This window comes from Heterodontus francisci, chromosome 3 (genome assembly GCF_036365525.1).
Source record: "Heterodontus francisci isolate sHetFra1 chromosome 3, sHetFra1.hap1, whole genome shotgun sequence".
Taxonomy (NCBI): domain Eukaryota; kingdom Metazoa; phylum Chordata; class Chondrichthyes; order Heterodontiformes; family Heterodontidae; genus Heterodontus; species Heterodontus francisci.
Genome location: NC_090373.1, coordinates 92,889,477 through 92,913,335, shown reverse-complemented (window position 1 = coordinate 92,913,335; position 23,859 = coordinate 92,889,477). Strand labels below are relative to the sequence as shown.

Here is a 23,859-nt window from a genome sequence, read left to right as displayed (position 1 = left end):
AATGAGCTAAACACAGAAACCCAGAAATTCTGATAAATAGTGGGACAAACATAATGTGATGAGGAAGGAAATTGAGGCAGAGCCTGTTTCTGCCACTTCCTCCCTGCATTAGAATTTTCCAATTGAGTGGTTGAGCGTGTCTTCTGCCTCTCTTCCGCACCCCCACATCATGATGTCACTTTTGGGACATGGATATCTCGCCACTTAAACCACCGTTAAGGGTGGCAGGAAGTTTAACTAGTCAAAGCAGACACTTATGCGGGTCCACAATGACATATTCAAACAGCAGTCAGTCCCAGAAATATCGAGGAAGCTTGATATCAGGAAGCTGAGGGTAGTGAAAATATGGAACTCTTCTCGCCCACCCCCCCAAAAAAAAACTATTTTGTGTCGGTCAATTGAAAACTTCAAAACGGAGATTGATTTTTGTTAGGCAAGGGTATGAAGGGTTAGAGAACCAAAGTGGGTAGATGGAGTTGAGATACAGATCAACTATGATCTAATTGAATGGTGGAACAGGCTCAAGAGGCTGAATGGCCTACTCCTGCTCCTATGTTTTTTTTAGTTAGTTGTACTGGCTTGTGGACCTCACAGAAAGAGTGACAAGGAGCCACTCCAACAGCCCTCAGGTCTGTGGGGTGATCTCTGCAAAGAACGTACTAGTTCTCGCCCCTAATATGGAAATGGCTCCATCCTGCCAATTTAGGAAGGGTTCATGGCAAGGACAGAGGGGCAGGAAAAAGCTCTGCCCACCAGACTTACAATGATACCAATATGGTGCCAGAATTTCTATACAAAATTGTTCAGTTTACATTAGTACTACTTTCTCATTATGAATAATTATATATTTACATGTTGCAGTATGATTGCAGTAATAAACTGGGTGACTTGAGAATTTAGTGATGTTCTACCTCTCTATAATCTTTGACACAATTGGCCATGCTCACTCAGAATCTCTCCTCTGTTGCCCAGCTGTGTGAGACTGCCTACATATGGTTCTATTCCTATATGTTCAAATTTAGCCAGCACTACTTCAGCAATGGCTTCACTTCCCATCCCACAGTTATATCCAGAAGCCCACACTCCACCCAAAAATGTAACCTCTCCTCAAAGCCTGATTCTCTGCTACCTCCTCTCTTTACTCTGAATCTCTGCCATCTCCTCTCACAAGGTAATTACAGATGAGAAAGACCATTCACATCATCCTGTTTCATCCATTCAGAGGGATCCTAAACCCTTCCCTTCCCCCACCCCGCCTTGTATAATCTAATAGTTTTGTAATTGATTCTAGGCTTTTCCTTCCACTACTGTAAGTGGAAGTTTATTCCAATGTTGATTACTCTCTGCAAAGGAAAATTTCCTAATATCTGACTTAAAAATACACTTCTCTAGTTCGACCCTGCGTTCTTAAGTTGTAACTCTATGCTTTAAAGTAGTATTCCAGGTTAGTTTTTTCCATACCTGTAACAATCTGCTAAACCTCTAAGATAACCTCTTAGATGCCTACTTTCCAGGCTGAAAGGCCCAAACTTCTCCAGTATTTCATAAATAATATCCCTGTCACTGGGAATTGGCCTTGTGACACTTTTTTTTTACCCTACCTTAGAATGTGTCTCTTGATTCTTGGTGATCAGAAGTGAATGCATTATTCTAGATGTGGGCTGGATTTTTAGCCCCTACCAGAGCTGGCAATGGAGGCAGTAGGGCAACTTTGCGCTGCTGACATGCGTGCCAGTTCCCCAGCTCCATCCCGCTCACTAACCATTTTCCCAGAGGGGGGTTGGGGCTGGGGGTGGTGGGAGGAGGGTGGCAGGGCTACCTGCCCGCAAGCAGCGGGTAGCCAACTGACCGAATTTAAAGTCTGTTAAGGGACGACGACTGGGATTTTTCAGTTGGCCTTCAGGTTACCAGAGGCAGTGGGGGACAGTTTAGCTGCTTGGAGATGGCAGACTGGGGGAGTCAGCGCTCCAGGCAGGCTTAGGGATCCTCTCTGCCTGCCTGGGTGCAGCAGCAGCCACATGCCGCCCTCTGGAGGAGCTCCATCCCCTTCCCCTGACCAAAGTGTGGCTTAGCTGCAAAGATCATTTTTAATGAAAAGTTTGAAAATATTGGAGAGAGGATGCCTCCATTTTGAAGCACCCTCTCGTTCACTTACCTGTCATGGCATCCTGTTGCTTCTTTCATGCTGGAAGGCCTCTGGCCCTTCAGCTTTGAGACTCCACCTGCCATCCCTTAATTGGGCGGTGAGCCCGCCCTCTGGTCATTAGTAGACCACTCCGGGGAAAATCACATAGAATGACTGTTTCCCATGCAGTGCAGGCCTTTGACCCCATTTGACCCTGACGGCAGGGTTCAGAAGCCTACAGGGAAACTCCTGCCCGTGATCTGGCCAGAGCACTACACAGTTTGTTCATTGCCTCCTCTGAATAATGTTCTACTGCATAGTTCAGCATCCTATTAGCTTTGTTGAATACTGCTATGTATTGGTTACACATGTTTAGCATTGAGTCTGCCAAAACTCCTAGGTCTCTTTCAACTTCATCCTTAGCTGTTTAAACACTTCATGGGGTATGCATGTTGTCTATTTTTTCTTCCAATGTGTAACACTTTACATTTGTCTGCTTTAAATTTCATCTCCCATTGTTCTGCATGTTTCCTCAGTGTGCAGTGTGTCCCTCATGTTGATTGATGGTGCTTTGAATATCTCTTCCCTGGGCCTTTTCAACACTGTAAGATAAATACCATCTATTCCTATGGATATATTTGTTTTGAGTCAAATTAAGATCTCCACCTCTTTTATAGTGGTCACCGGTTATACTTGGAAAATATTTGTGTGAATAGGGTTTGTTGCTCTGTGAGCACATGGAAGTAGTAATTTGGAATATTTATTATTTTGTGCTTAACTTCAGTTTTGAACCCACTTACATTTTTTATGATATTTACCTCTTCTCTGATTGTCCACTTACAATTGTGGTAGTAAAATCATTTTTTAACTGTTAAGTTTAGCCTCAGCTGCTAAGCTTTTTTCCAAGTCTCTCTCTGTCCCTCTAATCTTTTTAACATGCTTTGGCAATTCTTTGTAATCATCCCAGTGGACCCCCTTCTCCTTGTTCCCTGCAAGATTTCTACATTCCAACTTGATCTCACTTTTAATTTGCTTTGGCTGAGCATGTTGGTTTTTGGAATATAATTATCATGCATGCTTAGCATTATACCTTTAAAGGTATTTTGTTGAACAATCAATCTCTACTTTGCTTACCCATATATTTTATTTAACTCATTCTGTAATTTCTGAGCTATGTCTACATGTTTTAGTTTTCCCCTTATTTAATTGATTTAGCCCTTTTAACAACTGGTACCAAGCTCCTGGTCTTGGATAATTCTGTCTCCTGTATCTTTTCTAGCTCTGCCCAAATGCTCATATTTGTAATTTCCTTGGCCAACCCAGAGTCATTTCATCCTTTTTCTACTGGAAGCCCCAATTTTCTGCATCCTCTTCTCATTACGATTGGGAGAAGGAGGGAGGGTGGCAGTAATCAGTTTGGGAGGGAGGAGGAGCCGAACAGGAGGCATGGGGAAGCTATTGTGAGATAGCTGAGCAGGTGTCAGCAATGGACTTTGACACTGCAGTGCTCAGCCTTCCTTTGCATTTAGGTAAGTATTTTGTTAATACGCTTACCTTTAGTAGTGGCCTCCAGTGGTCCCTTTAAGGACTGTTGGTTAAATGGCATGCATCATGTTTTACTGAATATAGCTGGCCCAGTGCCAGTTTAATTCAGGGCAGACCAATTTTGCAACAGGGGCCTCAAAGAGGTGGAACTCCTCTTATTTGCATATGCATGGGCTCAGAATGCCTCTTTTTCTACCTTTACCAATATACACTCCCAGCCCAGACCGCACACATTCATGCTGCCCGATATAATGGATGCTTTGATGCTTGCTTTGCACCTGAAAATTGCGCATGGCACCATTGAATTTTTATGCCAATATTTTCTATCAATAGCTAAAACAAAAACACTTCCGTTAACTTTAATAAATTTGTTTCAAAAGTATTATTTCTGCAACTGAATGTTAGCTTTGTTTTACATGTAGCCTGACCTGGGAGCACCTGATACCGGCACTGTGCAGAAAATTGTAAAACGTTGTTCCTTTCCCCAGACCTTAAATCCATCATCTTGAGCATAAAGCAGAACCAAAATATGAGTTGTTTAGAATTAAAGTTTAAGAACTAGTTTTCAACTGTTGTTGTAAGATAGAAATATGACAAAAATGGTGCTATTGCTTTAAATTCTTTTTCCTGTGGCATTTGAAAATATTACTGTGCAATAGTCTCTCATTACTGATCTTTGTTTTAAAAGATGGGTGGGAACTCATTGGAAATATATTTTTGCTTTATTGAAGTCTGTGCAGCAGGTGAAGCTAAGTCCCAGGCTCATCTGTGCTACAGATGTGCATGAATTTACATTAGTAACTTTTCTTCCTTCCTTTTCTCGCCCACACATAGACAAATCCAGCAGCAGTATAAACAAGCGCCAGAAACTCTACCAAGAATTCCTCAGCTCCATTGACCAAACAGGGGAGCTGCTGGGCTTACTTGAGGAGGATGATGCTGATGAAGTCAAACAGGAGCGGCTGGAGGTGGGTGGAGCAGGCTTTGCTGACCACAGAGATTCATTGTGCCAGAATTAGTCTGTTCACATTGATAAATTCTGATGTTGTGAAAATTTGAGGTTTTACCAACATCTGTTTTCTTGACATTTTATCAGAGTAAAATGATTACATTGTGAATTGAACTATACATGTGTTTTCCCTGGCATCTTGCTTTCACACTGAGTTTTTTAAACCATATAATATTTTACTGTGAGTTTTCCAGCAGTTCTGCACCTTAACAAAAACATTCTGAAGTTGAAACCATGTTCATGGAAGAAATTACTTTGCTGACATCTTGGGGTCAATCTGCTGCTTGACCTCAGGATGTTGGGAAAATAAATATCCAAATGTGTTTTTTGTGTATGAGTGTCCTTGAAAGTAGGAGTTTCCTGGCTCAGCTACTGATCATTATTTAAAAATTTGTTGGTTGTGGCTGTGGAAATTGTGGATAATCAAGGATTTTTTTCTTTCAGTGACTATACCCTTCATCTAGGTTTAGGTCTGAAAAAAATATGCTCTCGGAATATTAGGAGCTATTCCTGCCATAAAATTAGTTCATTCAGGTAGCGGGAATCAAAAGCTGCTCTGTCGTATGCTTGGATCCTGAGTGCTTTGGGTTGGAAAATCATGGTGGGATGTAGTCTATGTCCATAATGTGCATTGTGTTGGATAGTGCAACTTCGATTATCCAAATACCTGGTATCCACATGCATGATTATCTTGTCAACTTTATTTAGAGGTTTGTGTCACAATGTAAGAGCACTAGGAGTCACAACCAGGAAACCTGCAAGGGTGAGCAGCAAGTCAGAGACCAGTATGGTTGGGCAAATTTACCTCATTCTGATTTTCAGCAATTCCATATGTCTCTCCTTGGCCTCTCCCAGCTTACCTTTGCATCCTCCTTCAGCCCTAAATGGCAGTGCACATCTTCTGCCCTTCTAATGCTTCTTTGCATTCCCCCACCCCCACTCCCAACTCAGTATGGTAGTAAAATCTTGAACAATTTATCCCCTAGACTCTTAAACTGTATCTAAACTTCTCTACCTTGTTATTTTTCTCTGTACCTTCTAACTAGTTCTAAAAATCTATCCCTTCAAACATGCATTTGTTCCTTAATTCTTCTCTTACTGCTGATCAGCACCTCTCTGAAGTCCCATTGAGAAGCTTACTATGTTAAATGGACAATATAAATAAAAGTTGTTTTTATCTAGTGTAAATTCAGAGCTATTAGAGACCTCAGAAACTCATCCTGCTTGTAAAACTGTTTAATATGGGGAACAGGACTAGGGGAGTTGCTGTTCAATTCAGGTAATTTCTCAAATTCTAAAAATGAAACCGACCACTGTCACAGTTTTGCTGCTCAACCCAGTCACATCTTTTCATAGAAATCTTCTTATTTTCTTATGCTGGTACCCCTTCCTATTTCTGGTATCTGTAAGTAACCTGGAATCACAGTCTCAATGCCAGTTAGTTACATTTGTAGGTAACACCATGCTGTGGACTCAGAAGAGGCAATCAAGATCTTAAAAAGAGAATTCTACAAGTTCTATATTTGGGCTGATCAATGGCAAATGAAGTTCTATAGAGATAAGTGCAAAATAAAAATGGAAGTTTAAAAAGAAATTAAAGAGACACATACTCCATGGGTTGGATAGAATGGAGACACTTGCTGTGGAGGGGGAAAGAATTGGTGACAAGGGAGCTGAATTTCCAGTTGGAGCTAAAGACAGTAGCTTCATTCTTCCCAAGTTTGAGCTGAGAAAGTTGTCCCTGCTCCAAGGCTGCATGTCGGAGAAGGAATCTGATGGAACAAAGGGAGTCAGGAGATTTGATGGAGAAGTATTGCTGGGCATTACCACCTTGTATGTTATAGCTGACCCCCTACCTACCTGCAAGTGATGTCACCAAGGAGCAACAGATGAGGGAGCAAAGGATTGATTCTTGGAGACGTGAAAGGTGACAGTGCAGTGAAGGAATGAAAAGAATTGCTCGTGATTCGCTGATTGCATTCAAATACATAGGATTAGAAGTGTGCCATGCCGTCCCACAAAGCTGGATGATGGAGAATGTGTTGGAGGAGCATTGCATAGGCAACTATGTGGAAAGATGCTGGGAGGGGAAAGAGGATCACAATCACAAGGGATGCCGCTCATATCTTTGGCCATTTCAATGCTGTGAGCAGAGCAGAAACAACTCTGGAGGGATTCAAACAGACGACTATAGAATGGTTACAGCAGAGAAGGAGGCCATTCGGCCTGTCTGTCCATGCTGGCTCTTTGCAGGAGGAACTCAGATTGCTGGACTCAGAGTCCAGAGTGCTGTAATACAGGGAATATGGGCATCGCTCTAGGGATGATGATCTTTTTAAAGACCTTGGAGAGCAAAGGGAGGTTGGCGACCATGCAGTAATTGGCAAGGAAAGTGTCAAGGGTGGTCTTTTTGAGCTATGACATGATGATCACAATTTTCATGGGAAGAGAGATATACTGCAAACCATTAATAATTGGCTAAATGTGACCAGGAAGTAATTGAATGATCAAGAGTTGAGTCAGAAGAGAATCATAGGCAAGGTGAGCTATCTGTGGCCCACAGAGGAGGAATGCACCCCCCCCCCCCGCAACCCACCAAGTCCACAGGGAATATGCCTCCTGTTACAAGACGCCCTCTGGCACTGGTAACATCTCAGCAGCGACAGGAAGAAGCCCTTAATTAGCCAGTTAAGAGTCTCAATTGGCCTCTGGATGGGAAGGCCATCTTCAGCCTATCTCACCCCTGGTCAGATCGCTTGGCAACAGAGGCAATGGGCCCTCTGCCTCCTGCTACCTGTCATGACTCTCAGTACTACCCCGCACCGCAACCCCCCCCCCCCCCCCCCACCCCCCGTCTCCCCACCTCAGGCAGGTCCATAAAATTCAGCCTATTATGTCTACTAATCTATAGGACCCAATGGCAGCAATGAGAATTATAAAACCACTGTCAGCGGCTTTCTCCATGTAATTCTGAAGCCTGTCCAAGGTGGAAGGGAAAGTCTGTTGTAGATCATATTATGGTAGCAATCAAAGTAGTTATGGGTAGATGCCACATCTATCATTAGAGATTCTGCCACGATGGAAGCAGTTGCTGCTGATGTCCCTGGAGTAATTACACACAGCATCATGTATTGAGGTGCTTCAATTCCATGCATCAACACAAAAGCATTGATTATAGTGGACCCCACCCTACAACTTGTTGAAAGTTATTGCAGAAATTTGTGATGCTTCAGAAACATCCTACCTCTAAAAGTGGATCTCCTGAGGTCCAGATCCCTGAAATTAGGTGTAGCCAACCCTCTGGACCAGAAGACCCTGCTTTCTCTCTGTCACCAGATGCCCATGTTCATTATCTCCTTTAAAAATCCCTCAGAGTGGAAATACTAGGCTTGGTGCTTGGGAGGGGTAACGTGAGTGCCACTACATGCTATGAGTTTCTATCTTGCCTGATATCCCAGACTCTATTTCGCTTTCAAGTAGTACACTGAGAAAAAGAGCAAAGGAATATGCTAGGTGTCAGTTTCTCCGTCTCCGACGCATCTGCTCTGATGATGCTACCTTCCATGACGGTGCTTCTGATATGACCTCCTTTTTCCTCAACCGAGGATTTCCCCCCACTGTGGTTGACAGGGCCCTCAACCGTGTCCGACCCATTCCCCGCACCTCTACCCTCACCCCTTCCCCTCCCTCCCAGAACCGTGACAGGGTTCCCCTTGTCCTCACTTTTCATCCCACCAGCCTCCATATCCAAAGGATCATCCTCCGCCATTTTCGCCACCTCCAGCGTGATGCCACTACCAGTCGCATCTTCCCCTCCCTTCCCCTGTCAGCATTCCGAAGGGATCGTTCCCTCCGCGACACCCTGGTCCACTCCTCCATTACCCCCACCACCTCGTCCCCGTCCCAGGGCACCTTCCCTTGCAATCGCAGGAGGTGTAATACCTGCCCATTTACCTCCTCTCTCCTCACTATCCCAGGCCCCAAACACTCCTTTCAGGTGAAGCAGCGATTTACTTGTACTTCTTTCAATGTAGTATACTGTATTCGCTGCTCACAGTGTGGTCTCCTCTACATTGGGGAGACCAAGCGCAGACTGGGTGACCGCTTTGCGGAACATCTCCGCTCAGTCCGCAAGCAGGACCCTGAGCTTCCGGTTGCTTGCCATTTCAACACTCCCCCCTGCTCTCATGCTCACATCTCTGTCCTGGGATTGCTGCAGTGTTCCAGTGAACATCAACGCAAGCTCGAGGAACAGCATCTCATCTACCGATTAGGCACACTACAGCCTGCCGGACTGAACATTGAGTTCAATAATTTCAGAGCATGACAGCCCCCCACTTTACTTTCATTTTTAGTCATTTTTAGTTATTTTTTCTTCCTTTTTTTTTGCATTCCTTTTTACATTTTTTACAATCTTTTTTTGCATTTATTTCATTTCATCTTAGTTTGTTCAGTTTGCTTACCCACTGTTTTTTTCAGGTTGTTTTTCTTCAGGTTTGCACTTGCTGATGTTCAATATTCAGTATATTCACACCTAATCTGTACTAATGCTTTGTCTTTCAACACACCATTAACATATTGTTTGCCTTTGCTCCGTGACCTTTTGGTCAGCTATGTGGCCTGGTCCAATCTGCACCTTCTCCTTTGTTATCTCTTGCCCAACCCCCACCTCACTTGTTTATAATCTGTGACTTTTCTAATATTTGTCAGTTCCGAAGAAGGGTCACTGACCCGAAACGTTAACTCTGCTTCTCTTTCCACAGATGCTGCCAGACCTGCTGAGTGAATCCAGCATTTCTTGTTTTTGTTTCAGATTTCCAGCATCCGCAGTATTTTGCTTTTATTTATGCTAGGTGTCATGTTTGCTTTTCACAGAATGATGTGGAAATGCAGCTTATATGCTTTCGTACATTGAATGAGTAAATAGGATGAGAAAAACAAGCAGCAGAAGTTTAGCACAAACTCTATGCTGTCAACTTTTTAAGCTAACAATGTTTCAACCATGTGTCAGCATTTCACAAGAAAAGTCAGCCTTTTAAATTCCAGCTGGAGGTTGCCAACCATCCAATCAGATCAGTTGGAAGACCGGTGACTATCAGAACCAATCAGATTGTTATTTTAAAATCCCCACTAAAATAGAAGATGGAAGGTTGTACACTAATTATTCAGTGTTCACTTATATCACCAACAGTGATTTCCAGCCTTGTGAGTTTTAAAAACAAAAAATAAGTGAAATGGATAGAAAGGTTGAAAAGGCAAGTTGCACCCAAATATTAACCGTTCATTAGAAATCATTTCTAAGTTTTGTTTCAGTTGTACTGATTTGCCCTTATGCCTCTTGAACCTACTTGGGGGAAAGGTTGTTAGTTTAACATGGTTAATTTAATATAGCCTCAATTCTGCACCTGCCTCTATGCTGACATTGGGTTCATGACAGGGACAGATGCAATTATAAACCTGTTTTATCTTGTGATTGTAGAATGCATTTCTGGTTGGAATTGTTGTAGGACCATTTAGTAGAAGCTTTCCATTCACTAATGATGTATTTTGGGTTACATTTCCTGCAAAAGGAAATGCTCACTGTAAAGATGCATTGAAGTTCCTACAATTACATTTATTTTCATATTTAAAATACCTGCAACATTCCCAGAATAAATTATTTTCAGTTTGAACATATTAACAGCAGACTGCAAAGTGCTGGAAAATGCAGCAAATAATATGGGTAAAATCAAAATTTTCTGTGGAGCATGATAAATCTTATGCCTTCAGCAATCATGGCCTCCTTCAGTAATCTGAAGATCTGCCAGTGCTGCAAACTGCACTTTGTTATACTTTGAACTTAACCTCCTGCAATAAAAGTGATTGAATTCTGAAGTTGAACACCTTCAACTTAAATTATGACAATGGATTTCAGTCTTAACATTGTCTTCATGTGTCATTAGGCCTAGGTTCGCACTTGTTTTTTGAACCATCAATTTATGTGAAGCTGTTTGTCAGTTTTTAGCTTTCTAGATTAGTATGTATGCTTCCTATTCCCCCAAAGCCCTGCTTCTTTCAGTCGCCTTTCTGTCAGTGATCTCGTAATCTGAGTCATCAAGTGAGATAAGAAGAATGAGGTTAGATGGGTTACTGCATCCTCCTACGTGAGATCTCTCGCTCTCTCTCTTTCTTTCTTTCCCACCGCCTTCCCTGTTGTAGACTGTCTTATGATAACATATGGTAAAATAATTTAAGGGCATGAAGGAAAGAGAACTTGCAATGGATTGAATGGCATGAATTGTACCTTGCATAATGGGATTCCATGGAAAACGTGTAAGATTGAGGTGAGGCAGAGATAACTAAGTGACATGCATGTTTATCATAGGATCATAGTTTACGGCAGAAAGAGGCCAGTTGGCCCATTGTGTCTGCGCCAGAAGAGAAGGGAGTTGGAATTCAAAAGTGAGCAAGTGACATCTCAGGTGTACAGAGCTTTGGTCAGACCTTATCTGGAATATTGTGTTCAGTTTAGGGAAACAAACTTCAGGACAGATACTGGCCGTGGAGGGTCTACGGTGTAGATTCACCACAATAATAATAGGGTTTAAGTAGTTAAATTAAGAGGACAGGTTTCACAAACTTGGGTTGTATTCCCTTGAGTTTAGTCGGTTGGGGGTAATCTAATCGAGGTGTTTAAATTAATTGAGGAATTTGATACAGAGGTAGGAAATCTAGAACAAGAGGGCATAGTCTTAATATTTGAGCTAGGCCATTTAGGAGTGAAATCCGGAAGAACTTTTTCACACAAAGAGTATTGAAACTCTAGAACTTACCCCCCCCAAAAAGGCTCTAGATGCTACTTGGAGCTTTCAAGACTAGATCAATAGATTTTTATTAGGTAAGGGCATCAGGGGATATGGAACCAAAGCAGGTAAATGAATTTGAGAAACAGATTAGTCATGCTCTAATTGAGTGGTGGAATGGGCTCAAGGGGCTGAATGGCCTACTCCTATTCCTATGCTTAGTACACAGCATTGATATCATTAAACTTTTTATAGTTTGCAAGTAGGTGCATGAGTCATTCCAGCAGACACAGCGAATCCTACCCCCTGCCAGGAACTCCAAGCTGCTTATTTGTCGAACTGCCGAAAGTGAATCTCTTTCTTCAAACACACTTACTCCAGTAAGATCTCAATCTCCTTGTCAGAAAATTGTGACCCCTGATTTTGGAACATCTAGATGAAGACATCCATTACATTTTCTGGTACTTCACCACTTCAGTGTTATTTTTACAAAGTTTCATCCAAACCATACAGAGGGCTGAATTTTAATCACACTCCGCGGCGGCGAGCTTTCAACGAGGAGCCCCCGCGATATTAAGCGTGGGGGCTCATTTAAATAGAAGGGGCTCAGTGGCCACCCAATGACGTAGTGGGGGCGGCTGCCGCGTCCCAGGTAGCTGCGTCTGGTGCCACCGCGCAGGCGCTGGCGCTATTTTTAAAGGGCTTTAAGTCCTTACAATTAATTTTAATTTTTAAAGTTATAACATGGTAAAAGTTTATGAAATAAAATCTTTTGTGATGAAGGCCCTTCCCCAACCCCCCACCAATGTTCATTTCATTGCCCTAAATGACCAACATTTGGCTTTTTCAAATATCCAAACTTTCCCCCCAATCTTCAATCTTTTGCCCTTCAACCCATTCTAACCATCCCCACATCCAATCAAAATTGTTTTCCCCACTCCTCCACTCCTCCCACCCTGAAAATTTTATTCCTCCCCCCTCCCCACCAGGTTCTCGACTCGGAACTCCATGTGTAGTTCCGAAGGCTGAACAGAAGCCGTAAAATCGGCGTGGGACGGCCCCTGCCTGCAGGTAAGTACATTTACATCTTATTAATTTGCATATGGAGATGAAGGGCCTGGCGCCAGGGCGGGGGGGTTGCACCAAGGTTCCCCCGCCGACGGCAATATGCGGCGGGCCCTTCTCGACGTCGTGGGTCGAGGCAGGCCTCTCCCTGCAGAATTTTACCAGCCATCGAGGGGCCGGTAAAATTCATCCCAGAGAAATAAATTATTTTCTCTCAGTCTTAGACCACGGAGAAACATTCCAGGATAAGTCAACAGAGAAGCATTATTACTAGAAACCAGCTTCATTTTGTTCTATTTCGAGAGTTATGATTTGAAGATATTTCTTTGGAAGTGTCATGAAAACTCTATATGCCAAATGGGAAATATTAATTTCATTGGTTGGAATCCTGCCGTAGGCTTTTACTGGGAAACCTTAAAAATAACTTTAAAAAAAATTAAACTGGCAGCCAAGATGGCCACTGCAATTTACATTTGAAACACCAAAAGATCAGACTGGATACAACACGGCTGACTCAATCAAGCCAGAACAGTGGGGTGCTCTCTGATTAAATTACCTGAAATGACCTTATCGACACAGTTGTCAGAGGCCATCTACACCCGTTGACTTTGAAAGAGCCAACCCCAAATATGACTGGACAGCTTGAGGGGTAGAGCCTTGAATCTCAGAGAAGATTCCAGAAAGACCTCATTAAAACCACAAAGAGGTTTTGGTAATGTCATGTGACTACTTGTGCACCTCTGGAACGACTGTGAGCTTTTGTTAGACAAAAGGCAGAGGGTAGTAACTGAAAAGCCATCCATGGCACAGCTCTCTCTCTCTCTCTCTCACTCAAGTAACGATCCAGAAAAGACCCGGTTACAACTGATAAAGCCTCAAGCCTACAGACTGCCACAGTGAACAACCAGGGGACAAGGATTGAACCCCCTCTTCTGCCTTCCAGAGCCCTGAGAAGCAAGCCCACAACCATGCACGTGGCCCAGCGACGACTTCAAGACTACACTTTCAACTGAGGACTCTTGAGACTGATATACCATTTATTCCGGACTGTACTCCACCCACCAAATCTGTTTGCCCTCCAATCTATTTGCGTGTGCGCGTGTCCGGGCGCGCGTGTGCGCGTGCGCGCGCATGTGTGTGTGTAGTGATTCTGCCCGGTGCACAGTGCTCCGAATAATACACCTACCTCTTGTCTGGTTCTTTTGCAGTTACACTAGAGGAACAGGAGCAAGTGCTCACCGAGGTGGTATGTTCAATCACTGTTAAAAAAGGATAAACCCTGGTGCACTCAAACCAGAGAAGGGGTGAAAGGGGGAGCCTGAGATCCCTTCCTCACCTGGTTGTAACAGAAGAAAAATAGAAAATGTACTTTTCTAAATAAAATTGCATAAATTTGCAGCAGCAATCTGGAGCAGAGCTTTGTAAAATGTATCTTCTCCTTCCCAAAAGCATGGTGGGGGAGCGAGGCTTATAACGTTGGTGAAATAGAGTGTTAACATCAAACCAAGTATTTTATGATTTGCTTTAAAATATATTTGAATTAATTCAAGCATGTTGTAATCCTTTTACAAAATCAAAGGCAGCCCATGGGCAGGAAATGTTCCATTACAGGTCGTAGCCCCAGTTGTAATGCCATCAGACACAAGGGGCTGGATTTTAAGGAGCCCTTGACGTCTGGATCTGTGGCAGGGAGGCCTGAAGATGGCCTCAGATGAGGCCCGCCACAGACCTCACCAGCGGCAGTGGGGCACCGTATGCAAATGAATAAAATTAATAGATTTGCATATACTTGCCCTCAATCTTGATGGCCTGCCGCAATCGTCGGCCCGGCAGCCGGCACTCCCCAGCCTTCAGATCCCTCCCCATCCAGAGAAACGAGGTGGGGAGGGGGGAGGAGGTAAGTTTAGCAGTGTGGGAAGGGGGGTTGGGAACGTGGCCAAATAAACATCATGGGTGTAGGGGATGGTGGGAAAGGTTGTACTTTAAACTTTATGCAGTTTTGGTGGGGTGGGGGGAGGTCAGATGTTACAGGTAAGTTTTTTTTTGGGGGGGGAAGGGCAAATAGTTAATGCAATTGTTATTGGGGTGGGAGAGGGGCCAAAGAAATGTATTTATTTAATTTTATTCAATCTGTCTTTAAATATTTAAATATGCCGGTAGGGTTGACAGCCCTTTAAAAATGGCGTCATCGCCTACGCACAGGCAGCTGACACCATTGTCAGGGATGCTCAGCCTGCCCCCTCTATGTGATTGGGGGAGTGGGGGGGGGGGGGACGGCCCGCCCTGGCTATTTAAATGAGCTGGCACGCTTGAGATTGCGGCGGATTTTTGGCGTGCGGCCCACACAGGTGGGCTGCCATTTTTGGAGCTCGCCGCCGAAATCGGCAGCGCACTCATAAAATCCAGCCCAAGGAGTTTGAAGTCTAATGGTAGTGAATGAGTAATACCAGGAAATGTATGCACAGTGCCTGTAACCAGCAGAAAATTGCTGCTACGGACTACCTCCCAATGAGGTGGGCAAACATATTGGATGAGGATTAAGTTTATGTTTTCTTTTAATATGTATGGAAATTTATGTCAGTTTTTCAAAGTTCAGTGTTGAAGTTTGATTTTAAGGTCTAATAATTCTGAAAACATGATAGAGAAAAAGAAATAAAATAAACTCAGGGAAAGTTCCCCTCGAAGTCACAAACCATCTCAACTTGGAAATATCTGTCTGTTCCTTCATCATCGCTGGATCAAAATCCTAGACTTCCTTCCTAACAGTATTGTGAGTGTTCTTATAACACATGAACTGCAGCAGTTCAAGAAGGCGGCTCACAGTCACCACCTTCTCCATGGACAGTAAATTTTGGATCTGCCAGTGACACCACATCCCATGAATGATTTAAAAAAAATACCAATTGGAATGTTAGACTATTATGTATTGAGTGAGTGGAGAGTGTTTCTTGTATTTTAATCAAATAAGAATGACAAGAAAAAAGGAAGACTTACTTACATGGCTAGCATTTTGTGGTAGAGTGAAATCTCTCAAAGATCCCAGTACTAAATCTCTACCGAATAGTCCAACCTGTGGTTCACCAGCTGAAAATTGGTGAGGCCAAACCTACGCTGCTCAGCTCCTGCATGGAAAATCATGCATTAGCTGTTAATTCTATCCCTGCTCAGGCTAAACCTGATACAGTAATTCCTCGTTTAACGCGGTAGATGCATTCTTGAAACGTGCCACATTAAGCGAAAATGTGTTAAGTGAAAACAATTTCTGCTTAAGAAATAATGGAAAAGGTATGGGTTGCAACAAAATGTAACTTACCTGAGGTGGTGGTTGCTTGGTGCGGTGGTGGGTGGGGTGGAGGGGCGAGTGGTGGAGTTATTTGGCGGGGGGTGGTGTCGAAGGCTTAGGGTCATCAGGATCATCAATTGAAGATAATGATGGCGATGAAGCCATGTGGCTGCGCATCTTCTCCTTTGGAGGTCAACGGCCTAGGAACATCAGGATCGTCACTTGATGCTTTTTTCGTAGATTTTATAAATTTGTCAAGCGACAGTTGTGTTGCTAGTCTCAATTTTCTTGATAAAGCTCACGATAGCAACGCATGGCATCATTCATTAATGTGGCTACTTTAGAGCTGAGTTCTCTATCTGCATCATCTTCCTCAAAGATTGCCAGTGCTTGCTCAACATGATGGAAATCTTTTGACAATCTCTTGTGTTATGACCAGATGAGAAAGGTGTCTAGGATTCCCTCTCAGCCTTCACCTGTTCTTACTATAACAGGGTTTAATTTTAAACACACCGTGTTTTTAGCTCCCCCTTGGTAAATCCTTGTTCACCGCTTTCCAATTATAAGGCAAAGAAACCAGCTCAACCAGGCTTTCTTAGATTTAAAGAAGAAAAATTGAAATTTATTCAACTAAAACTCTAATTCGGTTAATGTCTATGGATACACAATATGCCCACACTAGCATGCATACGCGATACACACATGCAGATAAGGACAGAAAAGAGCAGAAGAAAAATAAAGTGGAAAAGTTTGAGGCAATATCTGAAGAGGGTTATTGTTACGGGTCTTCGAGCTCGCTAGAGTCCTTGATTGTAGGTAAATCTTGCTTTTCTTTGGGACCCAGTATTCTTCTTAAACCTTATTTGCTGGAGGAGACTTTTCTCTCTTGGGGTTCATGTGGGTTCAGTGGATTCAGAGGCTTGTGAGAAAGAGATGTGAACAGACAGGAGAGATCTTCTCAGTCCAGTAGCAAACAGTCTTTGAGTTCAAACTGTTTGTACAATTCAGAAAAACCCAGGTTACCAAGCAGGTTAGTCATGTGACTAACTGGTCTGACCACGTCTTGGAACTGACAGTTTCCCTCCAACAGACACTGTCCCTCCAACCAACATAGGCCCTCCAACCAACATAGGCCCTCTAACCGACATAGGCCCTCTAACCGACACAGTCCCTCCAACCGCCACCGTCCTTCCAACCGCCACCGTCCCTCCAACCGCCACCGTCCCTCCAACCGCCACCGTCCCTCCAACCGACACAGACCCTCCAATTGACACCGTCCCTCCAACCGACACAGACCCTCCAACTGACACCGTCCTTCCAACAGACACCGTCCCTCCAAACGACACCGCCCCTCCAACCGACACCGTCCTTCCAACCGACACCGTCCTTCCAACCGACACCGTCCTTCCAACCGACACCGTCCCTCCAACCGACACTGTCCCTCCTACCGGCACTATGTTTCCAGCCGACACAGCCCCTCCAACTGACACAACCTGGAAGCCCGGGTTTCAGAGCTGGAGCGGCAGCTGGGGACACTGTGGAGCATTCACAAGGCGGAGAGTATTGTGGATAGCACGTATAGAGAGGTGGTCACACTGCAGGCTCAGACCCCACAGGCAGGAAGGGAATGGGTGACCACCAGGCAGAGCAAGAGGACTAGGCAGGCAGTGCAGGAATCTCCTGTGGCTCTTTCCCTGCAAAACAGATATACTGCTTTGGATACTGTTGGGGGGAATGGCCTCTCAGGGGAAAGCAGCAACAGCCCAATTCTTTGCACCACTGCTGGCTCTGCTGCACAGGGGAAGAGTAAAAAGTGTGGGAATGTAATAGTTATAGAGGATTCAATTTTAAGGCATTTCTGTGGCCGCAAAAGAGATTCTAGGATAGTATGTTGCCTCCCTGGTGCTAGGGTCAAGGATGTCTCAGAGCGGTTACAGGACATTCTGAAGGGGGAGGGTGAGCAGCCAGTGGTCGTGGTACACATTGGTACAAACGACATAGGTTAAAAAAAAAGGATGCGGTCCTAAAAGCAGAATGTAGGGAGTTAGGAAGTAAGTTGAAAAGCAGGACCTCAAAGGCAGGATTACTACCAGTGCCACGTGCTAGTCAGAGTAGAAATAGCAGGATATATTGGATGAATACGTGGCTGAAGAGATGGTGTGAGGGGGAGGCTTTTAGATTCCTGGGGCATTGGGACCGGTTCTAGGGGAGGTGGGACCAGTACTAACTGGACGGGCTACACCTGGGCAGGACCAGAACTGATGTCCTTGGGGAAGTATTTGCTAGAGTGGTTGGGGAAGGTTTAAACTAAAATGGCAGGGGGATGGGAACCTTTGCAAGGAGTCAGAGGAGGGGGGATCAAAGACAAGAACAAAAGACAGTAAGGGGAATAAGAAAAGTGATAGGCAGAGAAATCAAGGACCAGAATCAAACAGGGCCACAGTGAAAAATAGTGGGAAGGGGCCAAGTAATGTAAAAAAGACAAGCCTTAAGGCTTTGTGCCTTAACGCGCAGAGCATTCGCAATAAAGTGGATGAATTAATCGCCTAAATAGATGTAAACGGGAATGATATAGTCGGGATTACGGAGACATGGCTGCAAGGTGACCAGGGATGGGAAATGAACATCCAGGGGTATTCAGTATTTCGGAAGGACAGACAAGAGGCAAAAGGCAGTGGAGTTGCATTGCTGGTTAAAGAGGAAATTAACACAATAGTGAGGAAAGATATTGGCTCTGACGAGGTGGAATCTGTATGGATAGAGCTGAGAAACACTAAGGGGCAAAAAACGTTAATGGGGGTTGTATATAGACCCCCAAACCGTAGTGGTGACATTGGGAATGGCATTAACAGGAAATTAAAGATGCATGCGATAAAGGAACATTTGTAATTATGGGTGACTTTGATCTGCATATAGATTGGGCAAATCAAATTTTCAATGCTGTAGAGGAGGAATTCTTGGAGTGTATACGGGATGGTTTTCTGGACCAATACGTTGAGGAACCAACTGGAGAACAGGCCATCCTAGATTGGGTATTGTGTAATGAGAGAGGAATAATTGACAGTCTAGTTGTGCGAGACCCCTGGGGATGAGCGACCATATTATGATAGAATTCTTCATCAAGATGGAGAGTGACATAGTTGATTCTGAGACTAGGGTCCTGGAAAAGGAAACTGCGTAGGTATGAGGCGCAAGTTGGCTATGATGGATTGGGAAACGTTACTTAAAGGGATGACGGTGGAAAGGCAGTGGCAAATATTCAAAGAGCGCATGGATGAACTGCAACAATTGTTTATTCCTGTCTGGCACAAAAGTAAAATGGGAAAGGTAGCCAAACCATGGCTTACAAGGGAAATTAGAGATAGCATTAGATCCAAGGAAGAGGCTTATAAATTCACCAGAAAAAACAACAGACCTGAGTATTGGGAGCAGTTTAGAATTCAGCAAAGGAGGACCAAGGGATTGATTAAGAAGGGGAAAATAGAGTATGAGAGCAAGCATGCGGGGAACATAAAAACTGACTGTAAAAGTTTCTATAGGTATGTGAAGAGAAAAAGATTAGTGAAGACAAATGTAGGTCCCTTACAATCAAACACAGGGGAATTTATTATGGGGAATGAAGAAATGGCTGACCAACCAAATGCATACTTTGGTTCTGTCTTCATATAGGAGGACACAAATATCATACCAGAAATGTTGGGGAACACAGGGAGAGAGAGAAACTGAAAGAAATCAGTATTAGTAGAGAAATGGTGTTGGGGAAATTGATGGGATTGAAGGCCGATAAATCCCCAGGGCCTGATGGTATGCATCCCAGAGTATTTAAGGAAGTGGCCCTAGAAATAGGATGCATTGGTGGTCACCTTCCAAGATTCTATATAGTCTGGAACAGTTCCTACAGACTGGAGGGTAGCTAATATAACCCCACTATTTAAAAAGGGAGGTAGAGAGAAAGCAGGGAATTATAGACCAGTCAGCCTGATGTCGGTAGTGGGGAAAATTCTAGAGTCCCTTATCAAAGATTTTATAGCAGAGCACTTGGAGAACAGTGGTAGAATCGGGCAGAGTCAGCATGGATTTACGAAAGGGAAATCATGCTTGACAAATCTACTAGAATTCTTCGAGGATGTAACTAGTAGAGTTGATGAGGGGGAGCCAGTGGATGTGGTTTATTTGGACTTTCAGAAGGCTTTCGACAAGTCCCACATAAGAGATTAGCGTATAAAATTAAAGTGCATGGGATTGGGGGTAGTGTATTGCGATGGAGAGAAAATTGGTTGGTGGACAGGAAACAAAGTGTAGGGATAAATGGGTCTTTTCTGAATGGCAGGCAGTGACTAGTGGGGTACCGCAGGGATCGGTGCTAGGACCTCAGCTATTCAAAATATTCATGAATGATTTAGATGAGGGAACTAAATGTAAATATCTCCAAATTTGCAGATGACACAAAACTGGGTGGGAGGGTGAGTTGTGACGAGGATGCAGAGAGGCTTCAGGGTGATTTGGACAAGTTGAGTGAGTGGGTAAATGCATGGCAGATGCAGTATAATGTGGATAAATGTGAGGTTATTCACTTTGGTAGCAAACACAGGAAGGCAGATAATTATCTGAACGACTATAAACTGAGAGAGGGGAATATGCAGCGAGACATGGGTGTTCTCGTACACCAGTCGCTGAAGGTAAGCATGGAGGTCCAACAGGCAGTAAAAAAGTCAAATGGTATGTTGGCCTTCATAGCGAGAGGATTCGAGTACAGGAGCAGGGATGTCTTGCTGCAATTATGCAGGGCCTGGGTGAGGCCACACCTGGAATATTGTGTGCAGTTTTGGTCGTCTTAACTGAGGAAGGATGTTCTTGCTATAGAGGGAGTGCAGCGAAGGTTTACCAGACTGATTCCTGGGATGGCGGGACTGACGTATGAAGAGAGATTGAGTCGGTTAGGATTATATTCGCTGGAGTTCAGAAGAGTGAGGGGGGGATCTCACAGAAACCTATAAAATTCTGGACTTGACAGGGTAGATGCGGGAAGGATGTTCCCAATGGTGGGGGAGTCCAGAACCAGGGGTCATATTCTAAGGATACGGGGTAAACCATTCAGGACTAAAATTAGGAGAAATTTCTTCACCCAGAGAGTGATGAACCTGTGGAATTCGTTACCTCAGAAAGCAGTTGAGGCCAAAACATTGTATGTTTTCAAGAAGGAGTTAGATATAGCTCTTGGGGCTTAAAGGGATCAAAGGATATGGGGCGAAAGCGGGAACAGGTTACTGAGTTGGATGATCAGCCATGATCGTAATGAATAGCGGAGCAGGCTCGAAGGGCCGAATGGCCTACTCCTGTTCCTATTTTCTATGTTTCTATGTATCACCTTAGCAGTCTCTGGAATGCTCCTCTTACACACAATACCTGATGATCAAGGTCCATGATGGGTTGAATGTGACAGGGAATGGTCCTTTGTCCTTCCAATCACCGTCTGTTAGTACGCAAATGTCTTTTCCAGCCACGGCTGATCTGTTTAACAAGTCCTTTCTTCACTCCAGGAACAGTTTAAAATCAATGTTCATGATAAAATTAATGTGCCTCATTCGTGGCAGGTGGGGGCCTAGCATGACACTTGGTAGTCATTATGTGAGCAGCAGGTGCAACATGAGCAACCTCCTGTTTCTTCTTTCATTGTTCATCCAGTTGCATCAACTCTTCATTCGGCAACTCCTCCTTGTGTGATGCAAGCAACTCCTCCATGTCAGCCCCTTCCACCTCCTCAAAACCAACCTCTTTGGCTAAGCTGATGATCTGACATCCTTGACCATGCGGAAGCCCCTAAAGTCATGAATGCATTCAGGCCACAATTTTCACCAAACCCCATTCATGCAGGCAGTCTATACTTCTGCCCACGACTTGCCAAAACTCCTTAATTGTAGGTTTCCCTTCGCCGTCTGTTTTCTTAATTAATTTGGCGAAGATTCAGCACAAATAATACGCCTTGAATGTGGCTCACATCTTGATCCATGGGTTGGAGCAATGATGTTGAGTTGGGTGGTAGGAAAAAAACTTTAATGTTCTCCGAAAGATCAACAATGTTTGGAGGATGACCGGGAACATTGTCAAGAATCAGGAGAATCTTGAAGGATAGATTTTCTCTTGCGCAATATTCTTGTAGTTCTTTCTGGAGGTAAATAGTAACAAAGTGACTCCTGACAACACAGTGGCCCGCTGACATCATCGGAGTGCTCCAAGGAGACTTTGAGGCTGGAGCTCGATTGTTACCACTCGCTCCCCCCAACTCAGCTACTCGTTCCCACTCCACTTGCCATTTTCCCTCATTGGCAACTCGCTCCAGGCCTCGACGCTTTCTCCCCCTCCCCTGCCGGATTGCTCCCTGCTCTTTGCTTCGTGTTTCCCCACTCTCTGGCTGCTTGCTCCCCGCTTCCCCACCTCCAATCGCAAGCTCCGGGCTGCGTCGCTTCCCTCCTCTCGGCCACTTGCTCCTACGTTGCCTTGTCACCCCTCGTGGCCCGCCTTGCTGCTTCGAGCGCTGTGTGGAGAACGATCAAACGTGGGTTCGGGTGGCCAAGAGGAGGGAAGCAGTACAGCCTGGAGTTAGCAGTTGCGGGGGGAGTGGGGAGGGAGTGGTTGGAGAGCACGGTGGCGCGAATCGTGGAACAATCGGCCAGGGGAATGGGGGCAGGGAGCAGCCAGGTCTGGAGGAAGCAGCTCAGGGGGGAAGTGTCCGGTGGGGAAAAGGGGGGAGGGGGAGAAAGCGTTGAGGCCTGGAGCGAATTGCCGGGGCAGGAGCGAGTAGCTGAGTTGGGGTGAAATCAGTCCTGGTCAGTCATGTAAAATGTGGATAACGAATTGGCAGCACATTTTATACTCTGCCCAATTTTCTTCTCCATCGATCAGGGTGCCAATTTACTATCTCCCAAAAGTATTACAACATGGAAATTCAATCCTAAAATTCCTTTTGTATTTAATAGGATTACTGGAATATTAAATGGATCTGAGGCTTACAGTTAGTATCCTATTCTACATACTAGTATATTACTGGGCTTCCAGCCGATGAAGGGTAGTTTGCTAGAACTAACTAGCCGTAAGCATTTCCTGTGATAAATTGAACAGTGCCATCTTTAATCCTGGAAGCAGCCTGAACGTCGCAGACAGTGATGTTCCAGTGGAAGAGGCTGCATTTGCGCATGTACTAGTACTGTGCCACCTAGTGATTGCATTGTCAGTAAACGCAGCCAAACAGTAAACCATTCTCAGAAACTACCCCCTGTGATCTAGTCTTTAGTGTTCGATCACCAGATAACAGGAAGATCTTCCTTTGAATAGCCCCTCAATGCTCTTGGTGTCTCAGAATGATAAATTATTAATGGTTTTAACTTGTGGTCACTTTCAGCATTTCCACCAAGCAAGAGGGTGCAACGCTCTTTAGCAGGTTTAAATTCGGGTGCAGCTTTTTCTTCTTTGGAGATGTATGTTCTTGATGGCTTACGTTTCCAGTAAAGACCAGTCCCATCAACATTCTCCATCTGCTTAGCCGTATAGCCACCTTCAATAATTTTTTCCAAGAGTTTGGGAAAATTTTTGGCTGCTTCAGTAGCAGCAGCTTCACCAGGCAGTTTAATATTATGTAAATTATTGCACCTCTTAAAGCATTAGAACCACCCATGACTTGCAACAAAAGGTTTTGTTTCAGACGCAACGGGTTCTTTTTCAAGTCTTCGTACGAGCTTTTAGCTTTCTCCTGTATGACGAACAAGCTTAAGGGCACATTTTGTTGATTTCAGTGTTCAATCCAGGTATTCAACTATCTTTCCATATTTTCCAATATGTTTGATTGCGTGCGACGTATTTTCGTAGCAATTAAAGGGGTCATACTTTTACAACTTGCTTTAATCTTATCCGCATTAGCACGGATTGTCCTTAATATTGATTCAGTCAGACAGAGAGCTCGTCCTATGTCGACAGCGCATTCACCTTTCTCCTATCTATTCTAATTTAACCTCCAACGAAATAGATTTCCTTTGCTTCTTGCTCAAAGAAACAC

General features: G+C 44.2%; 1 protein-coding gene across 11 annotated transcripts in view; it reads left to right on the top strand.

The window, feature by feature from the left end:
- Positions 1-23,859, top strand: part of supt3h (SPT3 homolog, SAGA and STAGA complex component) — a 662,265-nt gene that overhangs the window by 440,010 nt on the left and 198,396 nt on the right. For 10 of the 11 annotated variants that reach the window (XM_068024453.1, XM_068024471.1, XM_068024462.1 and 7 more), the window contains one exon: positions 4,505-4,638. The exons of the other annotated variant lie outside the window; for it this stretch is intronic. In XM_068024453.1, coding sequence (XP_067880554.1) covers positions 4,505-4,638 — 134 coding nt within the window. The remainder of the gene's footprint in view (positions 1-4,504; positions 4,639-23,859) is intronic. 11 annotated transcript variants of the gene reach the window in all.